General features: G+C 57.4%; 2 protein-coding genes and 1 pseudogene across 2 annotated transcripts, besides 4 other annotated features; 1 reads left to right on the top strand and 2 right to left on the bottom strand.

Moving 5' to 3' along the window:
• Positions 1-17179: part of a sequence feature (areas not merged during assembly with more than two copies in the genome that could not be assigned to a particular haplotype) that runs on past the window's edge.
• Tc00.1047053506183.20 (dispersed gene family protein 1 (DGF-1), putative) lies at positions 2120-12502 on the bottom strand (the record flags this gene model as incomplete). Its single annotated transcript, XM_809502.1, has 1 exon — positions 2120-12502. The coding sequence occupies one exon, from the start codon at positions 12500-12502 to the stop codon at positions 2120-2122; it is 10383 nt and encodes a 3460-aa protein (XP_814595.1).
• Positions 7586-7639: a microsatellite.
• On the bottom strand, positions 14473-15723 carry Tc00.1047053506183.15 (annotated as a pseudogene).
• Positions 16081-16108: a microsatellite.
• Positions 16212-16369: a microsatellite.
• Positions 16487-17179, top strand: Tc00.1047053506183.9 (pyruvate dehydrogenase (lipoamide) kinase, putative; the record flags this gene model as incomplete). The annotated part of the gene is made up of 1 exon (XM_809505.1): positions 16487-17179. A coding segment is annotated over one exon (693 nt), but the record flags the coding sequence as incomplete, so codon positions are not given.

The raw sequence follows: 17179 nt of genomic DNA, 5'->3' as shown, positions 1-17179 counted from the left end.
GACCGCAGTCGCATCGCAGAGTTAACACCACAATGTGCACCACACCATCGTGCACTGAACGATGGGCGAGACGCGGCCATGCATCGCCCCGCTCCATTTTCCCATCCCTCAAGTGTTGCGTGCCCGCACAAAGTAGCAAACAGAATCAGAGTACACACAAACCCAACCAACACCCTCACTCGCTGAAGCACATTATTCGCATGGAGTGACAACATTTGAGGACACACCAGCAATAGCGGGCCGCATGGAATTTCCCTGCCAACCCTGCAAAAAGACACAACAACTCTGCGGAGTCAAAGTAACAGCCCCTCGGTGTTGCCCGCAGTTCACATGGCAGGAAGAATTCCACGCACGCATAGTTCCGGGTTTTTCGCTGTTTCAGTGAACATCAACAGAACGTAAGAAAAAAAACATGCGCGCAAAACGGCATTAAATACGTGAAAAAGTCGGCCTGCTTTCTCCGATGGCGTTGGAGCGCAATCCCACACGATCCAACCAAAGTGACACGCCGAACAGAATGGCGTCAGTTAATAAACAGGTAATTGCACCAATGCAAAAGCAGCAGGATTTGGGTTTTGCACCCGACTCCGGGGGCGACAGTGGCACGAGAGTGTGTATGTGTGCAATACATTTCGTGGGACGGTGGCCCTCAATCCCTCCCTGTTCTGTCACAAAAGGGCGACAAAAAAAAGGAAGAGCACACTCTCCAGAAAAGAAGTTACGGTTGGGCAGTCAACCCTCGTTTCGTCTCACATGACATCCACATATGTGCACTCCACCTCAAATATGTACCTCCCTGAACGCCGCATGCATGAAGTGTGGTTTCGTCACTCGCAATGTGTCCTTCCTCCTGCAAACAACAAGAGGATGGCCATGGCGCAGTTCCACTCAGGGAAGCAAATCGGGGCAGACACGGGTAGGAAACAAAAATCATACCAAAAATAATTTTTTCAAAAAAGGGCAATAACTCCTCCAAGCCACGGAATCGTGCAGTGTTCATCCCTCCTCTTCTAAATTGAAACCTCCCCAACAGAAAGAATGCAACAGACATATGTGCAGCAAAATGTCTTTCGCTGTCCCGCGTTCCACCCTACTTACCATGCGTGCCACGGCGGTGGTGCCGGCGTTACACCTGGGATGACTCCAAAATATCAAGCAGCATACTGTGGAGGGTGGATGCTTGACGAACGTGCCCGCGCTAGCGCCTAACACAAAATGACACAAAAAACGAAAAAAATATCCGTGGCTCAAATCACCCGTGTGTGGCCGTACTAAAGCAAACACTGAGACACGTGTGGAGCAACACAAAATAAAAAAAGAGAAGGAATAAACAATAAAATAATCCACAGAAATAAATCGATATATCTAAAGTAATACGTCATTACACATGATTATTCGTTCTTTCTCGTGTTGTTCCTTCTACAGAACATCAGAAGTATAGAAAGTGACAGGCATGCCCTCCCACACAGTCATCTGGGAACAGGAGGGAGAGTCACTGCAGGCACCCGCACAAAAAAATAGAAAAAACCCAACAAAAACCAACAATCAATGACGCTGTCGGTGCGGAGTCCGATTGGTGGCTGCTCAGCTGCACAGCCGTGGCCCCACGCCCTCCCTCATCGACAAGCAACGCACACTTCCTAAATTTATTTAGTGAAAGCCACAAAAGGGCGTTATCGTTTTTTTCCCTGACGCTTTCCTGAATGCATCCTATGGCCCGCACAACAGCCACCATCACAAAAACCGTCCCCGTTACTGAGTAAAAATCGGAATAGGAGCCCCGAAATCCGAAGAGGGCGCTGCAGCGGCGAGCGTGCAACATACACCCGTGACACAGCCGCCCTGGGCTAGCGCGATACCTCGATAATCCGTTCTTGACAAAATCGATAAAAATAAAAGCAACGACTCAATCGACCAAACATCCGATAAATAATAATAATAAAGAAGTAAACACATTGCCAAAAGCACCTACGTTATACCGCATCCATGAGGAGCCTCGTACATTCTCGCCGCGTGGAGGTACTGTTTGGGCAGACACCTTCCAACTCCAGCAGAAACTGCGCCCACTTACTTGAGCAGCACAAATTCATTAATTCTCCGGCGTGGCTCAATCAATTATTCAGCCTGCAATGGATGCACGGTCGAACAGGCTCGGGGCGTCTGAGCGGGTGTCACCAGCCATGAGCTGCAGCGGTGCGGGTGGTAGGTACGACGACGCAACGGTGGTGCCTGAGACATACGACAATGACGTCATTTCGTGGGGCTTCCGCGCCTCTTCGTCGCTCCCCTCGTCATCGCGCAGCAGCGCATCCAGCCCGCCACGCCGCGGCTCGCGCAGCTCCTGCCAGTGGCGGTCCTCCACGTACCACACAACGACGCCGTACACAGTGACCGCAAGCAACACAGTGGTCAGCAGCAGCACGATAGCCGCGTACGCACTCGCACCGCCGTCGCTCGGCGCAAGGTGGTTGGCCGCGCTGACCACGCACAGCGCCGCAAGGAGTGCAAAGCTCGCAGCGTGCATCACCGTCAGGAAGGCCGAGCGCATCATGTTCGTGAAGGCAACCACGCCCGCGCCCGCAACCAGCACAGCCGCCATGCAGAAGTACAGGACGTGGCAGCCTCCCACGGGCGGGTGCACAGCCGCAATCAGGCCCACCACACACAGCACCGACAGCTGGAACACGCACCAGTACACGTAACTGCCCCTCATGTTCGTCAGCATGCCGCCGTACATCCGCTGCTGCGCCGCGGGGTGCCAATACCCTACGGGGTACAGCAGGCGCTCGTGCAACGGCTTCCTCGAAAACTGCCAGTACCTCTCGAAGCTCGCGCCCGTGTGGCGGGCAATCAAGTAGCACACGCCAGCAGGAAACGCTGCACCGTAAAGCACGCCAACGACACCAACCACGCGATGCTGCACGCGGGCGCCGGGCATCACCAGTGCAAGCACAGAGCCGAAGAAGATGCCTAGATGCATCGCGTGCGCCACAACGTGCGTCAGGCTCGGGAAGCGCATCGCAGCCCACGCACTCGCCGCGTCAACGCCGCGCCACCGCTGGAAGGCGGCCGTCACACCGCAGTGCACGCACCCGAACACAGCGGCGAGCAGCGCGTTGCCCACCACCATCCACAGCGGGTCAAGGGCAGCGAACACCGACAGGAAGTACGGCAGCGCAGCGGTGCTCGCACGCTCCTGCACCGAGGCGCATGACATCCTCGCAAACACGCCGAGCGCCTGCATCTCCAGAACGGAGCCCAGCCCGCCGGTCACCACCACGGCAACAGCCGCCGCACCCGCAACAACGCCGGTGATCGCCGAGAGGGTGCTGGCAGCGGCGGGCAGCGTGTTCGACCTGATCGTGAAGGACCCAAGCAGCACACCCCTGCAGCCGCCGGACACCGCCGCAGCGTCGCAGCGAATGACTAACGTCTCGTCGGCAGCAATGAAGTAACCGCGGTGCACGGGCACAGCCAGCTCCAGGACAGTGGACGGATTCGTCGCGTTGCGCACCCACGTCGCGTTGCTCAGCATCGCTCCCCACGGACCGCCAAACCCACTCGACTGCGCAGTCGACACAAGCACAAAGCTCAGGTGCGTGCCGAGCTGCGGGTCGCGTGCCCAACGAAACGGCGGCGGCAGCGCCACCATCAGCAACGTCGGGACGACGCTCCCACCGCCGCGGATGTCGTTCTGCGTCAGGCTCCCACCAGCCGCCGTCGTCGTCACGGCAAGCGTCGGGCACGCCACGTCGCTCCACCTCAGCGTGCTGCTCACCGACGCCGTCGGGGTCCGCGTGGACGGCAGCGCCACCGTCTCCGTCACCTGCAGCGTCTCCGTCACCTGCAGCGTCTCCGTCGGCCCGTACTGCGTCGGACCGTAGTGCGTCGCGCTCAGGCTCGGTGTTGGCGTTGGTGTTGGCGTCAGACTGCGCGTCTCCGTCACCGTCGCCGTGTGGCTCAGCTGCGGCATGCCAGGCGTGCGGTTGCACCCGTACACGTGCGGCAGGTACACCGGCAGGCAGTCGCGCCCGTACCCGCCCTCAGCACAGCGGCAGCCGCACGACCCCGACATCGCCCTCGTCGCAGCACCAAAGCAGCGCACGTCGGCGTCGCACACACCACACGCCACGGGGCGGAATTCCCCGATGATGCCGGCGGACCTGTAGTCCATCGGCTGCAGCGCCTGCCCGTTGAGCGTCAGGCACCCCACGACGAATCTTCGGCCGGCGTCCACGAGCGCAACGGTGCCGTCCATCACGACGGACCCACTGCCGGCGTTCCCGTGGAGCGTCAGCGTGCTCTGCACAAGTTCCGCACTGCGCGGGTGCGACGGCAGCGACAGGAGCCTGCCGCTGATGCTGTTGCCGCGCACCGACAGCCACGACCCGGACACAAACGACGCCGACCCCCGCAGCACCAGCAGCGCGCTATCGGTCAGCGCACCGGCGTTGTCATTCACCACGACGGCGGACGCGTTGGCCACCACACCGCTGCCAAACACCAACCCATGCCCGGCGTACACCTGGCTCCCCGACACGCGCAGCACAGCGCCACCCGACGCAACCACGCGCGCACTCGCGTACAACGCATAGTCGCCACCGAACACAGCAGCGTCCAGCGCGACACCGCCACCGACAAGCTCCAGCACGGCGCCGTCCACCACCACCGTCCGCCCACCAGTCATCACAGTCACGAAGGCCACGCCGGACACAACCAGCACGGACCGCACGAGCCGCAGGCCCGACAGCACCAGCACCGGTGCGTACGGCGAGGACTGCGAGCCGGGAAGATACACAAGCGGCGTCGACCTCGCGGCAACCAGCAGGGAGTCGGTCACCGTCAGCACGGACCCCGCGGGAAACGTGCCGGTCAGCACAAGCGCACCGTTCAGCGCCTCCACATCGCACACGGACAGCTCCACCGGCCCGCTCTCGTCGCTCCTCGCCGCACCCGCACCGCGCAACGCTCCACCGCCCATCACGTACAGCACGGCGCCGTTCAGCAACGACACGTTCTGCACAACGATCCGCACGCCATCCCGCGCCATCCACGGCACGTAGAGCACAGGACTCACGCCGTCCAGCACAACGTGGCGCAGCGTCACCTCGCTCACGCCGGCAGGCACAACAAACACCGACTGCACCGTCACACCCTCGCGGAAGAACACACTCGGCGCAGTGCCCACAGCGGGCGGCAGCGCGGGAGCTCCCACAGGCACGCACGCCTCGCCGTACCCGCCGCTGCCGCACACGCACACGCACACACCGTTCCTCATGCCCGCCGACGCCGTCCCGGGCGCGTAGCAGTGCGTGTCCCTGTCGCAGTCGTCGCACCCAGCAACGTCGATGCTCCCAGCGTCGCCAAAACCAGCCGCGGCGTACTCCTCCGCCGTCGACAGGACACGTCCACCAGCGTCGTTGCACGCCACCCTCAAATGCGCCCCAGCCGCAAGCGACAGGCTCAGCGACAGCATCCGCGGCAGCAGCGCTCGGTTGCGCACAAAGCTCAGCGTGCTCCCAACGGCGGTCACGGCGCTAGCGGCGTGGAGCATCTCCCTCGAGACGCCGTCGTGCACGTTGCCCCTCGCCAGCAGCATCGACCCGTCGGCCAGGCTCACCGCCGAATAAAACGCCACCGCGTAGTCCGCCGTCGACGAAAAGCCGTTCCGCACAAGCGCCACAGCAGAGCCCGACACGCTCACAGCCCCACACACAGACACCGCGTGCTTGCACAGCAGGAAGTCGCTGTCAAAAAACGCCACCACGGATCCGCCACTGGCCGCAACACCGCCCTCCACCGACACGCACAGCCCCAGCGCCGTCTGCACCGACAGCCCGTCCACGTACAGCGCACCGCGCGACGACAGCGCCACGCCGCCAAACACCAATACGCCAACAGCGTCGCGGAACACCGCCGCCATATGCGTGCGCGCGATGGTCAGCACGCTCCCAGTCAGATTCACGCTGTGCACCACGAGGCACGCAGACGCGTCGCTAAGGCCGTAGGCGCCGCGGTACGCAACACGCGCCTCTGCGATCAGCACCGAGTCCACCACAGTGACGCGCGAGCCCGGCGGAAATCGGTTCGCCACCACCACGCCGCCGCCGGAGCGCGACTCAAGCCCGCTGACCAACACATCGGCGCGCTCGCCAGCAGGCGGGTCGGACAGCCACCCAACAACGTACAGGCTCGCTCCGCCCACAAACGTGCAGTTCGCCAGCGTCACGTTGCGCACGCTCCCTGACATCGACTCCACGTCCACCACGACGTCCGCCGCAAAGGTCACACCAACGTAGCACACCACCGACGTCCCGAGACCGGCGTCCATCTCCATGTCTACACTCACGTCACGCACGCACAAGTCGGCGCCGTCGGTGCTCGGTGGCTCGGGGACAGAGACGGGCAGGCACACATCGCCGTGGCCGCCCTCAGCGCACCTGCAGGCGCAGCCATCACTCGAGGCCGTCGTCGTGTACGCGGGGAAGCACGACGCCAAAAGGGTGCATGGGTCGCTGCAGGTCAGAATGGTGGCATTGTACACGGACGGAATGGCGTATTTTGCTTCCTCCCCGCCGTTCACAGTGTTGCACGCAGCCACAATCGCTCCGTTTGTGAGGTCTCCAAAAACTGCAGTTATCCGCAGAACTGTCAGCGTGCCCGTGCTGGACACAAATCGGTTGCCGGAAACAGACACCGTGGAGTCGCGGAGATTCATCCTGGGGTTAAAAACAGCAAAAGCAACCACTGGGGAAACGCGGCAGAGGTTGCCGCTCAACTGCAGCCAGGAGTGGTAGTAGATGTTGGCGGCAAAAGTTGAATAAAACACAGCCGAGCTTCTCTGCATGTCGTTGCCCTGAAACATGACCGCTGACAGAGACTCCACACGTAAGACCCAAAGTAAAGAAATGAAATCGCGCACCGGCCTCGACACAATGTTGCCTCGGATCACCACGGCAGAGTTGTTCAGTACACTCAGCGACAATGTCTGTCTAGACCCCCCAAGATATATCAACGTACTGTTAGCGCCAGCCATACGAAACGTGTTGCCCATCACAGCAAACAGGGAGTGCCACGAGACGCTCAGCGCATATCTGAGAACGCGGATGGCGCTTGACAATGCCCTCACGGTCTGAAACACATTGCCACTGAGCACCACCGCGGAGCCGTTGCTGATCGCCAGTCCATTCATCGCAACACACGACGGCCTTGTAAGGTCCAAGCCCGACCGAGGGATCAGCCTTGTGACCGTGAAGCGGTTCCCGCTGATCGTGATGTTCGTGTGCGGTGGAAACACACCCTCCGGGCTGAGCAGTGCGTCACTAAATGTGTTGCCGGTGACGACGATGTTCATCGACTCCACAGCGGCGTACGCGTTGCCCAACAGCAGCAGCACGGCACCGTCCCTCCACGTGCATCCATCGAACGTGACATTCACCACGTCGCCCGTCATCGCCCCTATCAGCACCGTCAGACTCATGCCGCCCCCGCTGAACGTCACGTTGCGGTAGCACAGCCACGACAGTCCGCCACCCACAGCCTGCGCAACCTCGGGGTACACCATGTCGCTGATGCACTCACCAACCGGCGGTGGCGGTGTGGGTGGCGGCGGTGGCGGTGGCGGTGGCGGTGGTGGCGGACCAGCAGGCACAGGCGCCGGGACGCACACATCGCCGTGCCCTCCAGCAGCGCACTGGCACTTGCAGTCGCTGATCGCCTTCGTCAGCGGAGCGAAGCAGTCGCCTTCCTTCGAGCACTCCCCGCAAGCAGCAACCGTCGTCACGTTGGTGATGCCGTTCAGCTCCAGCTCCGCCGCCGTCGTCAGCACACGTCCCGCGACCGTCAGGCACCCAGCAACGAACCGGTAGCCGGCGGCAGCCTGTGATAGCAGCGAGACCGACAACCCCGTAAAGCCCATCCTGCAGCCCGTCAGCGTCAGCACACTGCTGCTGTCAATAGTAAAAGGAGCGGATTCGGATTTGTGGAACATCGCACCCACACCCACGTCGTTGTCGCGCCAATCCAGCCAGCTTGACCGCTGGACGGTCCAAAATATATATGCGTAGATAGCGTAGGACACGGAACCGCTGTTCCCCACCACGCGCAACACGCTGTGATTCGACACGCTTAATCCGTGGCGCAGATACAGCAGGCTTTCCCCGGAGGACATCGTATTGTTGAGCAAAGCAAAAACAGAGTGGTCACTCACACTGAGGATGTACACGTAAAGCAGATCCAGGTATCTATCGAAGCTGCAGTACCGCACGTACAGCGAGCTGCCACGCTCCAGCGTCAGCGTCCCAGTCGAGTACAAACCAAACCTGCGATACCTCGATCCATACGCCTTGACGTTGCTGACCAACAGCGAAGAAACACTCAACACGGCGTTCTTCAGCAAAAACACGCTAAGCTTGTTCCTCTTAGTGCGCGGCAGCTGGACCTCAAAGGACTGCACCGCGTCAACCTCCGTGACGGCAATGTCGCAGTGCTGCGGGAGGGCAAGTGCAAACACAACGACAGAGGACCGCATCACCGTCTGGCTCACGCGGATCAGGACGCCGGCTGACTCCGCCGCCTCAGCACCCCCAAAAAATTGCAGCGCGGCACCCTCACGGAATGTGCACCCATTGAGCGTGATGTTGATGGGAAGATGCAGCGGCATACTGTCAAGGAAAAACGTCAGTACGGCACCCACGCCACTGAATGTCACACCCATGTAGCAGTGGTGCGTCTTCCACATGTTAAGCGTGAGGTTCGTCAGCGTCTGGTTCACCACGCAGCTCGTGTCGCCGTCAACGGCTCTCTCCGGCAAGGGCGGCACAACCGTGTCGGGCACCTCGAAGGGAAGGCACGACGCGCCATGCCATCCGTCCTTGCAGCTGCACGAGCACGAGCTGCGGTCCACCGACTCCGTCCCGGGCATGTAGCACGCCGCGTCGTCGTTGCATGTGCCACACCCGAACACCTCCACTTCCTCCGGAAACACACCGTCGTACGACACCTCCTCATCGTCATGCAGGTTGCACCCCACCACAAACCGCGCGGGTAAAGCCACAATCGTGTTTGCTGAAACAGCACTAGCAAAGGCCATGCCCCTGTCCACCTGACGGTTGTGTGCAAGCACCACGGTGGTGCCGCTGTCTGACAGCCGAATTTTGTGGTGGGCATGCGCTATACTTAATAATAAGGCTGAAGTAACATTGTTTCCCTCCACACGCCACTGCGCGCCTCCTTCGAGAGTCACCGAGCCCTCCAAGTACAAAAGCGCAGATTCAAAAAAATCCGCTCTGCTAGCAAAGGTGCAGTCCGCCACTCGCAGCAGCCCCGCGGAGCTCACGGTGGTATCCCCAAACAAATGAACTCCATTGAACGCGCTCATCGTGTTATTCTCAACGTCAAAGTAGCCGCCGTTCCTCACATAAACACCGTTATAATTAATTGCCGATGTCGATCTGTAATCCCTCTTCTTCGTCCTCAGCGTATTTCCCTTCACAATGATCTCCCCACCATCAACAACACCAATGGAGGAATAGACTGCGTAACTATTCCCCTCGATGTTGTTGTCAAGCAGCAGCAGCGTCGAGTTCGCACCGAAAGAAAAATCCAAAAAGGCAATGGCATGGCTCGACGTCGTCACAAGCGTACTGCCCACCACCAGTATCTGGGATCCAGCGCAAAAATCACCCCTGAACTCCAGCTCACCAGAATCTAGCATCGACGATGCCACGTTCACGTGCACGCGCGCACCACTCCCCTTGATCAAAAGGCCCACGAGGACGCACTGCAGCAGCGTGATGTTCAGTGTCTGTTCCGGTGCGTCAAAATACGACAGGTCCAGCACAATCGCGGCGGTGAAGGTCACGTTGACAAAGCACAGACCACGCACACCGGGATCAGGAACGTCCACGGAGCTGATGCTGCCACCGTACACGCAGCGGACCTCCGTGTTCTTCGCTTCGGAGAGCGGGAGCGGCCCAAGGCCGTCCGGAACCGCAGCTGGCAGACACGTGTCACCGTAGCCGTCAGCAGCGCACACACACTCACAGCCGCTGATGCTGCTCGTCCTCGCTGCAAAGCACACAGCATCCATGGTGCACGCGCCACAATCCAGCACCGTCACGGGCGCCCCTATATTGAGGTCGTCTCGGTAATTCGTCACAGGTGAGCCCCTTGCCTCGTTGCACATGCCGTAGATGGTCGGGCGCGTGTCGAATGGTGGTGACCGCTTGCTTGTCAAACGTGCAATGGTTGACGTGTACGAGCCGTAAGTGAATTTGTTGTGTAGTATCGACCACACACTCCGATCGCAAAACGCCACGCCGTTCTCGTGGACCACGTACACAACGTAGGCGGTGCGAAACTCGTTGTCGCGGTGCACCAGCCAGCTGCCGTCAGTCACAGTCAGCGTGGCTGCCGCGAGCGTGGCAAAGCCGAGACGGAAAGTGCTAGACACAATCTGCAGCACGCTGCCGCCAGCCACCACAACATCCCTGAACACACACGCACCCCTGTAGTATTCGGTGCTCGACACACTCCACGAGCTGTTCTGTATGGAGAACACGGAGCCGCCGCTGACACGCAGGTCCGACGCAAGAGCGTACATCACGTACGTCCGCGACATAACAACGCAGTTGTCCATGTAGAAAACGCTTGACATATTTGCGACAAAGCTGCGCTCCACGAGGATAGCGGCGCACAAGCCCCCGCCACACACCAGCGTCGACCGCGTCATGACAAAACGCGTCGACAGAAGCCGGACGCCGTCCAGCACAAGCGCAGGGCCATACCGGGATCCCTCGTAGCCACGGGTCGTCGGCACGTACTGCGACCCGCCAACCGTCGCACGCAGCGTTGAGTTCGCCAGCAGCACACTCGAGTGCAGCGGCATCACGCCATGCAGCACGATCGTGCCCTCCAGCGACGTCACGTTCGTCATGTTGACGAGGGCGTACGGCATCAGGCGCGCCGTGCTCTCGCTGAGGCCACCAATCCGCAGCTGTGCGCCGCCCGCAAGCACGCAGTGTCGCAGCGTCACGTTCAGTGCGTTATCGAATGCGTCCATCAAGCGCAGGTCCACCGCCAGAGTGATTGGCCCGCTGAGCACCACCGAGTCGAAGCACGCCGTCGCCCGCCCGCCGCCAGCCGTCACCGACTCCGTCAGCGTTACGCCACTCACGCAGCCCTGCGAACCACCACCACCGCCGCCGGCCCTCGCAACCGGCACGTCGAACGGCAGGCACGCCTCGCCCACACCGCCGGCACGGCAGCTGCACGCGCAGTCGGAGAACGAAGCCGTCAGCGCATCAAAGCACGCCAGCGCAGCCGCACAGCCGTCGCACGGCACCACGCTCACGGAGGGCAGGCCGGCAGAGCGGTAGTCGCCGCTGCTCTGCAGCACCCGGCCGCCGGCACGGTTGCACTGCACCGACACGACGCCGCTCGTGATCGCCAGCCCGGAGACAAGCGTAGCGCCGGTGGCAGCGCAGCGCGCAATCGACACGGTGCCGCCGCTCAGCGTCACCCCCGACAGCGACGCCACCGACGACGCCTCGCCCACCGCCCACACGTCGTGCAGGTCCAGCCACCCGCCGCCACCGAATGTCCCACCGTCGCAGTGCACCACTGACGACGCAACAGACCCCTCAACGCCCACAAAGCGCAGCACCGAATCGGACACCGCAAGGCGCTCGCCAAGCACAAGGCCGCCGCCGCTGCTCACAACCGACACGTTCGTCACGGAGAAAACCGAGTGGGTCCGCAGACTGAGACGCGACGAGGACGCCACATGCATCGCGGACGCGGTCGGACCGCCCGACGCCTCCAGCAACACGCCGTCAAGCACCACCGCGCTCGACAGCAGGTCCACGCCGCCGCCAACGTACACCGCCGACCCGCCCGCCTGCAACGACCTCAGCACAGTGTTGCTCACACGCAGCTGCGTCTGCAACAGCGACGTCGCGTACAGCACAAGCGGCGACGCCACCGCGTCCGTCAGCCCGCTCAGCTGGGAATAGCGCATCGGCCCCGTCGTCACAATCGTCGAGTCACGGACCGTCACGTTCGTGTGTGCCGGCAGGTTGTGCACAAACACAAGCGAGCAGTAGCTCCCGGACAGCCCGCTCACGCTCACCTCCAGGCTCCGGTCACTCGTCGGCTCGCCGCTGTAGCCCCGCACGTAGATCTGCGCACCGCCGTCGCACACGCAGTTCCTCAATTCGATGCGCAGCGCGCCGGGAAGCATCGCCGCAACGTCGAACACCACAGCCACGCCGTTCGTGATGTACACGCCGTCCATCAGCACCGTGTCCACGGCGCGGCCAACCGTGATGGCTCTGCCCACCGTACCGCCCCGCAGTCGCAACACCACCGCATGCACAGCAGCCATCCACGCCGCCGCAGCAAACAGCACCAACACAACGAGCAGCGCCGCACGCATAGCCGCAATGGCCCTGCGCCGCACACGGTGCCGGCTGCGCGGACACGCACCCACCGCAGACCACATCCACCAACCCAAACAGGTACCAACAGGGCTGTCGTGGTATGTCACACTCGCCCCGTCGACCAATCCTCTCGCTTCGCAAATCCCTTCCTACAGATGGCAAATACAGAGACACAATTCCGATAGATCGCTATACCACTAATAATCCTAATACTGCGAGTAAACCCTAACACCTTAAAACGATAGTTGTGCTGGTCAATCCAAAGTAGCTCTAAATGCTTGGTCAAAAAAGAAAGAGAAGAAGAGGGCAGAGGCAGCAACAACAGTAGCTAAACACAGTGGCACACAGAAGCATCCAGCCACAGACGATCCCCACCACGGCCACTGACACAAAGCCGCGCAGACGCAATCAAATCAGTAACACCATCGCCCTCCCCCATCGAACAGCACCGCACTAAATCGGGCCGTGGATACTTTGTGAATTAGCGGCAATTGAGCAGCATACAAGGAACAGCATCAAAATTTCATCTTATAATTGCTCAAATTTATTTTTCTCGTAATTTCTGGCAACAGCACTGAAAAGACCACAGAAGAAAAAGCTTCCATCCTTCCTTCCAATCAAAAACGAAAAAAACCTCCATACCCTCTCCCTTTCCACGGCCTGAGTGCCGCAAGAGGCTGTCAACGTCAATAAAAACACGTGTGTGGAGGCCCCAAATGTGTGGGCGGGGTCGGCATCCAGCCACACGCACTCCCACACACACCCGCGCTCCCTCCACTCTCCCCCACACGGGGGCGGTGCCATGCGGGAAGGAAGTCCGCCACACAGCGCATGCACGAAGCACTCGGTGAAGCAACGCCACCCATTCCGCACCGCAAGAAAGAGCCATGCGCTCAGCACAGACCCACGGCCGCAACGAGAGGAACGTGGCGCATCCAAGTCCACGGTACAGTTCTTTACTTCTCTCCGCCCCGACAAGTTGAAATTACACTCCACAACGGATTGTGGTGGGTGGCGTCCCACACTCACAGTGACACACGGCGCACACCACTCGCTCCCTCCGAGTGCACTCAGCAGGCCGGCGCCCAGTCACCCTCTTGCCATCGCAAAGGGGAACACAAACAATCGTCGTCGCTGGCCACCAACGCCTCTAGCAGGAAAGATGAAAGAATGGGGGCATGTCAACAGCACAGCGGACAGAGGGACATCCAACGGGACAAAAAAACACAAAGAGACAGTGGGAACAAAAAAAACAAAAGCGAGTGAAAGGGATTTACAAAGAAAACAAAACACAATCAATAGAAGGCAGACAAAGAATGATAGTCCAGCAAAAGTCACAAAAGAAAAAGTGATCAGGCAGGACTTCTATTTCACGTTTCAAGCAACAAAAAACGACCGTGTGTTTGTGTATACATATTGCCCACACCAAGAAAAAGTAACAAAAAAAAATTGTACTTTTCCACGAGCCCACACAACGCCCCTCAAATTACATGTGGCACACGGTCTGCTCCTCCGTTCCTCCTTTTGTGCAGTCCGTGGGAATCACAGGAATGAGGCCGGCACGGCGTGTGGACAACAGAAGCAAACAGGAAGGAGAGGGTGCGCCACACATGAGAATGTGTGTGAATGATCAAAGAAATTTCACAAAAGAAAAAATTCAATGTATAAACACACACACGCATAAAAAAAAAGAAAAAATTACTCTTCGGCAGGCAATGGAATTGGAAGTGGTGCTGCGGATGTGTTCCAACGATTGCAGCAGCTCCTCACTCTCCCAGACCCCAACAGGAAGCCGCAGTGCCCCACAGCCCCAAAAGCGGAATCGAAAACACCCGAGACACACACCCATGCACGGTGCTGTCACCCCTTAAATCCCTCGCCCTCAAGTTAGTGCTGCTCTCGGAATAAGAAGAAACGCTGTCAGAAATGGCCTCAATGCCAACTCACCCACTCCTCAGGCAGCGCTGACAGCGGCTCCATCTTTGGCTCTTCCGGCCCTTTTGATTCTTTTGATTCTTTTCAAGCAAGAGTACTAGACACTGGCACAACGTTGAAGTGGCCGGCTGCGCCAGGGTGCAATGTACTTCCGAAATTCTTCCCTACTCAACGGTCGGTTGTACAGAAAGACGTTTTTCGTCGTCACACGCCTCTCACTCCGTGTGTCGTCTGCGTTGCCTCCATCCCCTTCAATGCGAAAGTGTCCAATCTCCTGTGAATTCCTTCCAGTCGCTGAAGTCGATGCTGAATTCTCGAAACGCTGGCCAGTAGTGTAGACAGAGACCCGACTACCAGTCCAAGGCACAATCGCCACCTGACATTCCTTACCCGGTCCCCAAGTGATTCCGTTTGTATCCTTATTTCCGTTGAACATTGTTTCCCACCTCATTTTATGCGCTTGCGACAATTCAAGAAATACAGCGCTGCCTGTTTCATTTATCCCCACACCCATCAAAAAGATGCTGCCGCAAGATGGTGAAAACTTGTAAATAGACATCGCCTCCACAAAAGGTGAACCCGATGATTGCAATGCACTACATCTGATTCTTCCCCCGATTGCCAACGGACCGCTACGCCCACGAACCAACACCCTTGGAAGCCGATCCACTGGAAAACCCTTCTTCCACAGCTGCCCCACCCTTCTCCGTAGCGTTCAGCCCCCAAGTTCCTCTTCCTTCCATGTATTCTCGGATAATTTGCCGGACAAACACCCAACCAGCCCAGCTGGAGGCATGAAAGTGTCGCAGCCCTCGACAGACAGAAGATTTTTCTTGACATTTGAGTAAGGGCAGAACTGGGAGACACAAATGCACAGCTCCTTCAAAGTCCTCACCAAATCCTTCACCCGCTTCAGCTCCGCAGTCGGGCACACAGACAAATGGCTGCGTGCCCATTCCCCATCGTCGTTCTTCCCGCACAGTAAAATCAACTCCTCTTCATCATCCTCGCCTTCACCACGTTCGTAAAAAAGGGAGCTGGCGGCAGCAGCATACAAATTACGGGATGCCAGCCCAATGCCTGCAATGCGAACATCGCCCGCCAGCCAGAGAAAAAGCCGACCCTTTTCCTTTTCGCCCGCTTTATAACACGCCGGCGGGGTAACGCGCAACACATCCCTTTCTTCAATCGTCGCAGTGACGAAGCCGCTCAGAACGCCTTTCCATGTCTACCATGTCAGTTGGCCCACGGGCGGGCGATTGGGTGTCCCCAAAGGCTCCGCCCACGTCTCCCCATTTTCACCGGACGCGCCCACCCTCCGCTGGCCGCCGTCGGATGCAGTGATCATGAGATTTCCACCTTCCCAGAACACGACAAAGGGATTACTTCACCCCTCAGCAGATATCGCTCTCGACAGCATTTATTCCCCAAGCTTTGCCAAGCACGCGATCAGTGGAACGGGGTTTTTGCATTTCGCAGCGTCAGGTGCTGTAGGGAGACGCCGGGGATTATTTTTTTGTTGTTGGTGTGCTGAGGTCTTGTTGATCCTTTTTGCTGGTTGATTTTTTCCTCTTTAGGAAAGCGCCGGTTATGTTCTTGAGGTTTTTTTGTTTTCTTTTTGTTTTTTTTTATTATTGGTTTTGATCCAAATGTCAACGATAAAGTTGGAGTATTTGACTGCCGGGGATCTGTATCTTTCTCTGCGTTTTTTTTTTTTTTTTTTTTTTTTTTTTGCTTCGGTTTATTGTTTTCTTCAATATTTATTAATGTTACCGTTATTATTGGTCTTCTCGCCTTATTTTGTTGTTTTTGTTCTTGATTCATTTGCGTAGTTTGTATTTATTTATTTGTTTATTATTTGATTATTTTTTTTATTTATTCGTGTATTTATCATTTTTTTAGTTATTTATTATTTATCATTTGATTATTATTATTTATTTATTTATTTATTTATTCTTTTATTTATCATTTTTTGGTTATTATTTATTTATTTACGCTGTTTCTTTTTATTTTTCTAAATGTAGTGTTGGTTATTTTATTTTGCATTGGGGTTTTTTGAGCTGCTATAGAAAACGATTTTTTTTTTTTTTTTAGGTTATCTGCAGCCCAGTATGCTTCGTCGGTGTTTTCGATTTTCAATTCCACATCTACAGGATCTGATTCATCGTCTGGACTATTTTGAAAAAGAGATTATTGAACTGAGGGCCTTTCGTCAGATGGTTGAAGCGGCTTCCCCGGAAATGGCACTAGCAGCTGAAGCTATTGCAAAGGAGCGACAAAGGGCAAAAGGAGATATCGATGTTGTTATGGAATATCCATTAACATCAGAAGAATTTGTGGAATTGAACCAATTTTATGCACTTCAAAAGGAGAAAAGGTTGCCTTTGAGAAATATGATGCATATACGTAATGTTGAGGATCTATATGTTCATGCAAAAATAATTCATCGGGAATATCTGGTGCGTTTGGCACAGAGAGCCCGTGCATTAACCCTTGCACCTATGGGTTTGTCCCAAATGCCTTCTATACAAGAGTTACGCCGATCTTATGAGTGGAGTTTTCATGGTGTCAATTCTACTAAACCACCCATTGATTTAGAGAGTGCGCAGGAATTTGATTCGTTGATGCGTTGCGTATTTTTGAGGCACTACAATGTGAGTTCGTTGTTGAGTGAAGGCATGTACGAGCTTGGACAGCGTGAGATGTGGAGCGAACGAGATTTTTCTGATAAATCTCTTGTAGAAACCTTTGAGGAACTTCAGGTGTTTTTTGATGAATTTTGTACTGGTCGTGTAAGACTGCGC

The sequence above is a fragment of the Trypanosoma cruzi genome, genomic scaffold (genome assembly GCF_000209065.1).
Source record: "Trypanosoma cruzi strain CL Brener 1047053516307 genomic scaffold, whole genome shotgun sequence".
Taxonomy (NCBI): Eukaryota; Euglenozoa; class Kinetoplastea; order Trypanosomatida; family Trypanosomatidae; genus Trypanosoma; species Trypanosoma cruzi.
This window is presented reverse-complemented; position numbering and strand designations above follow the sequence as displayed.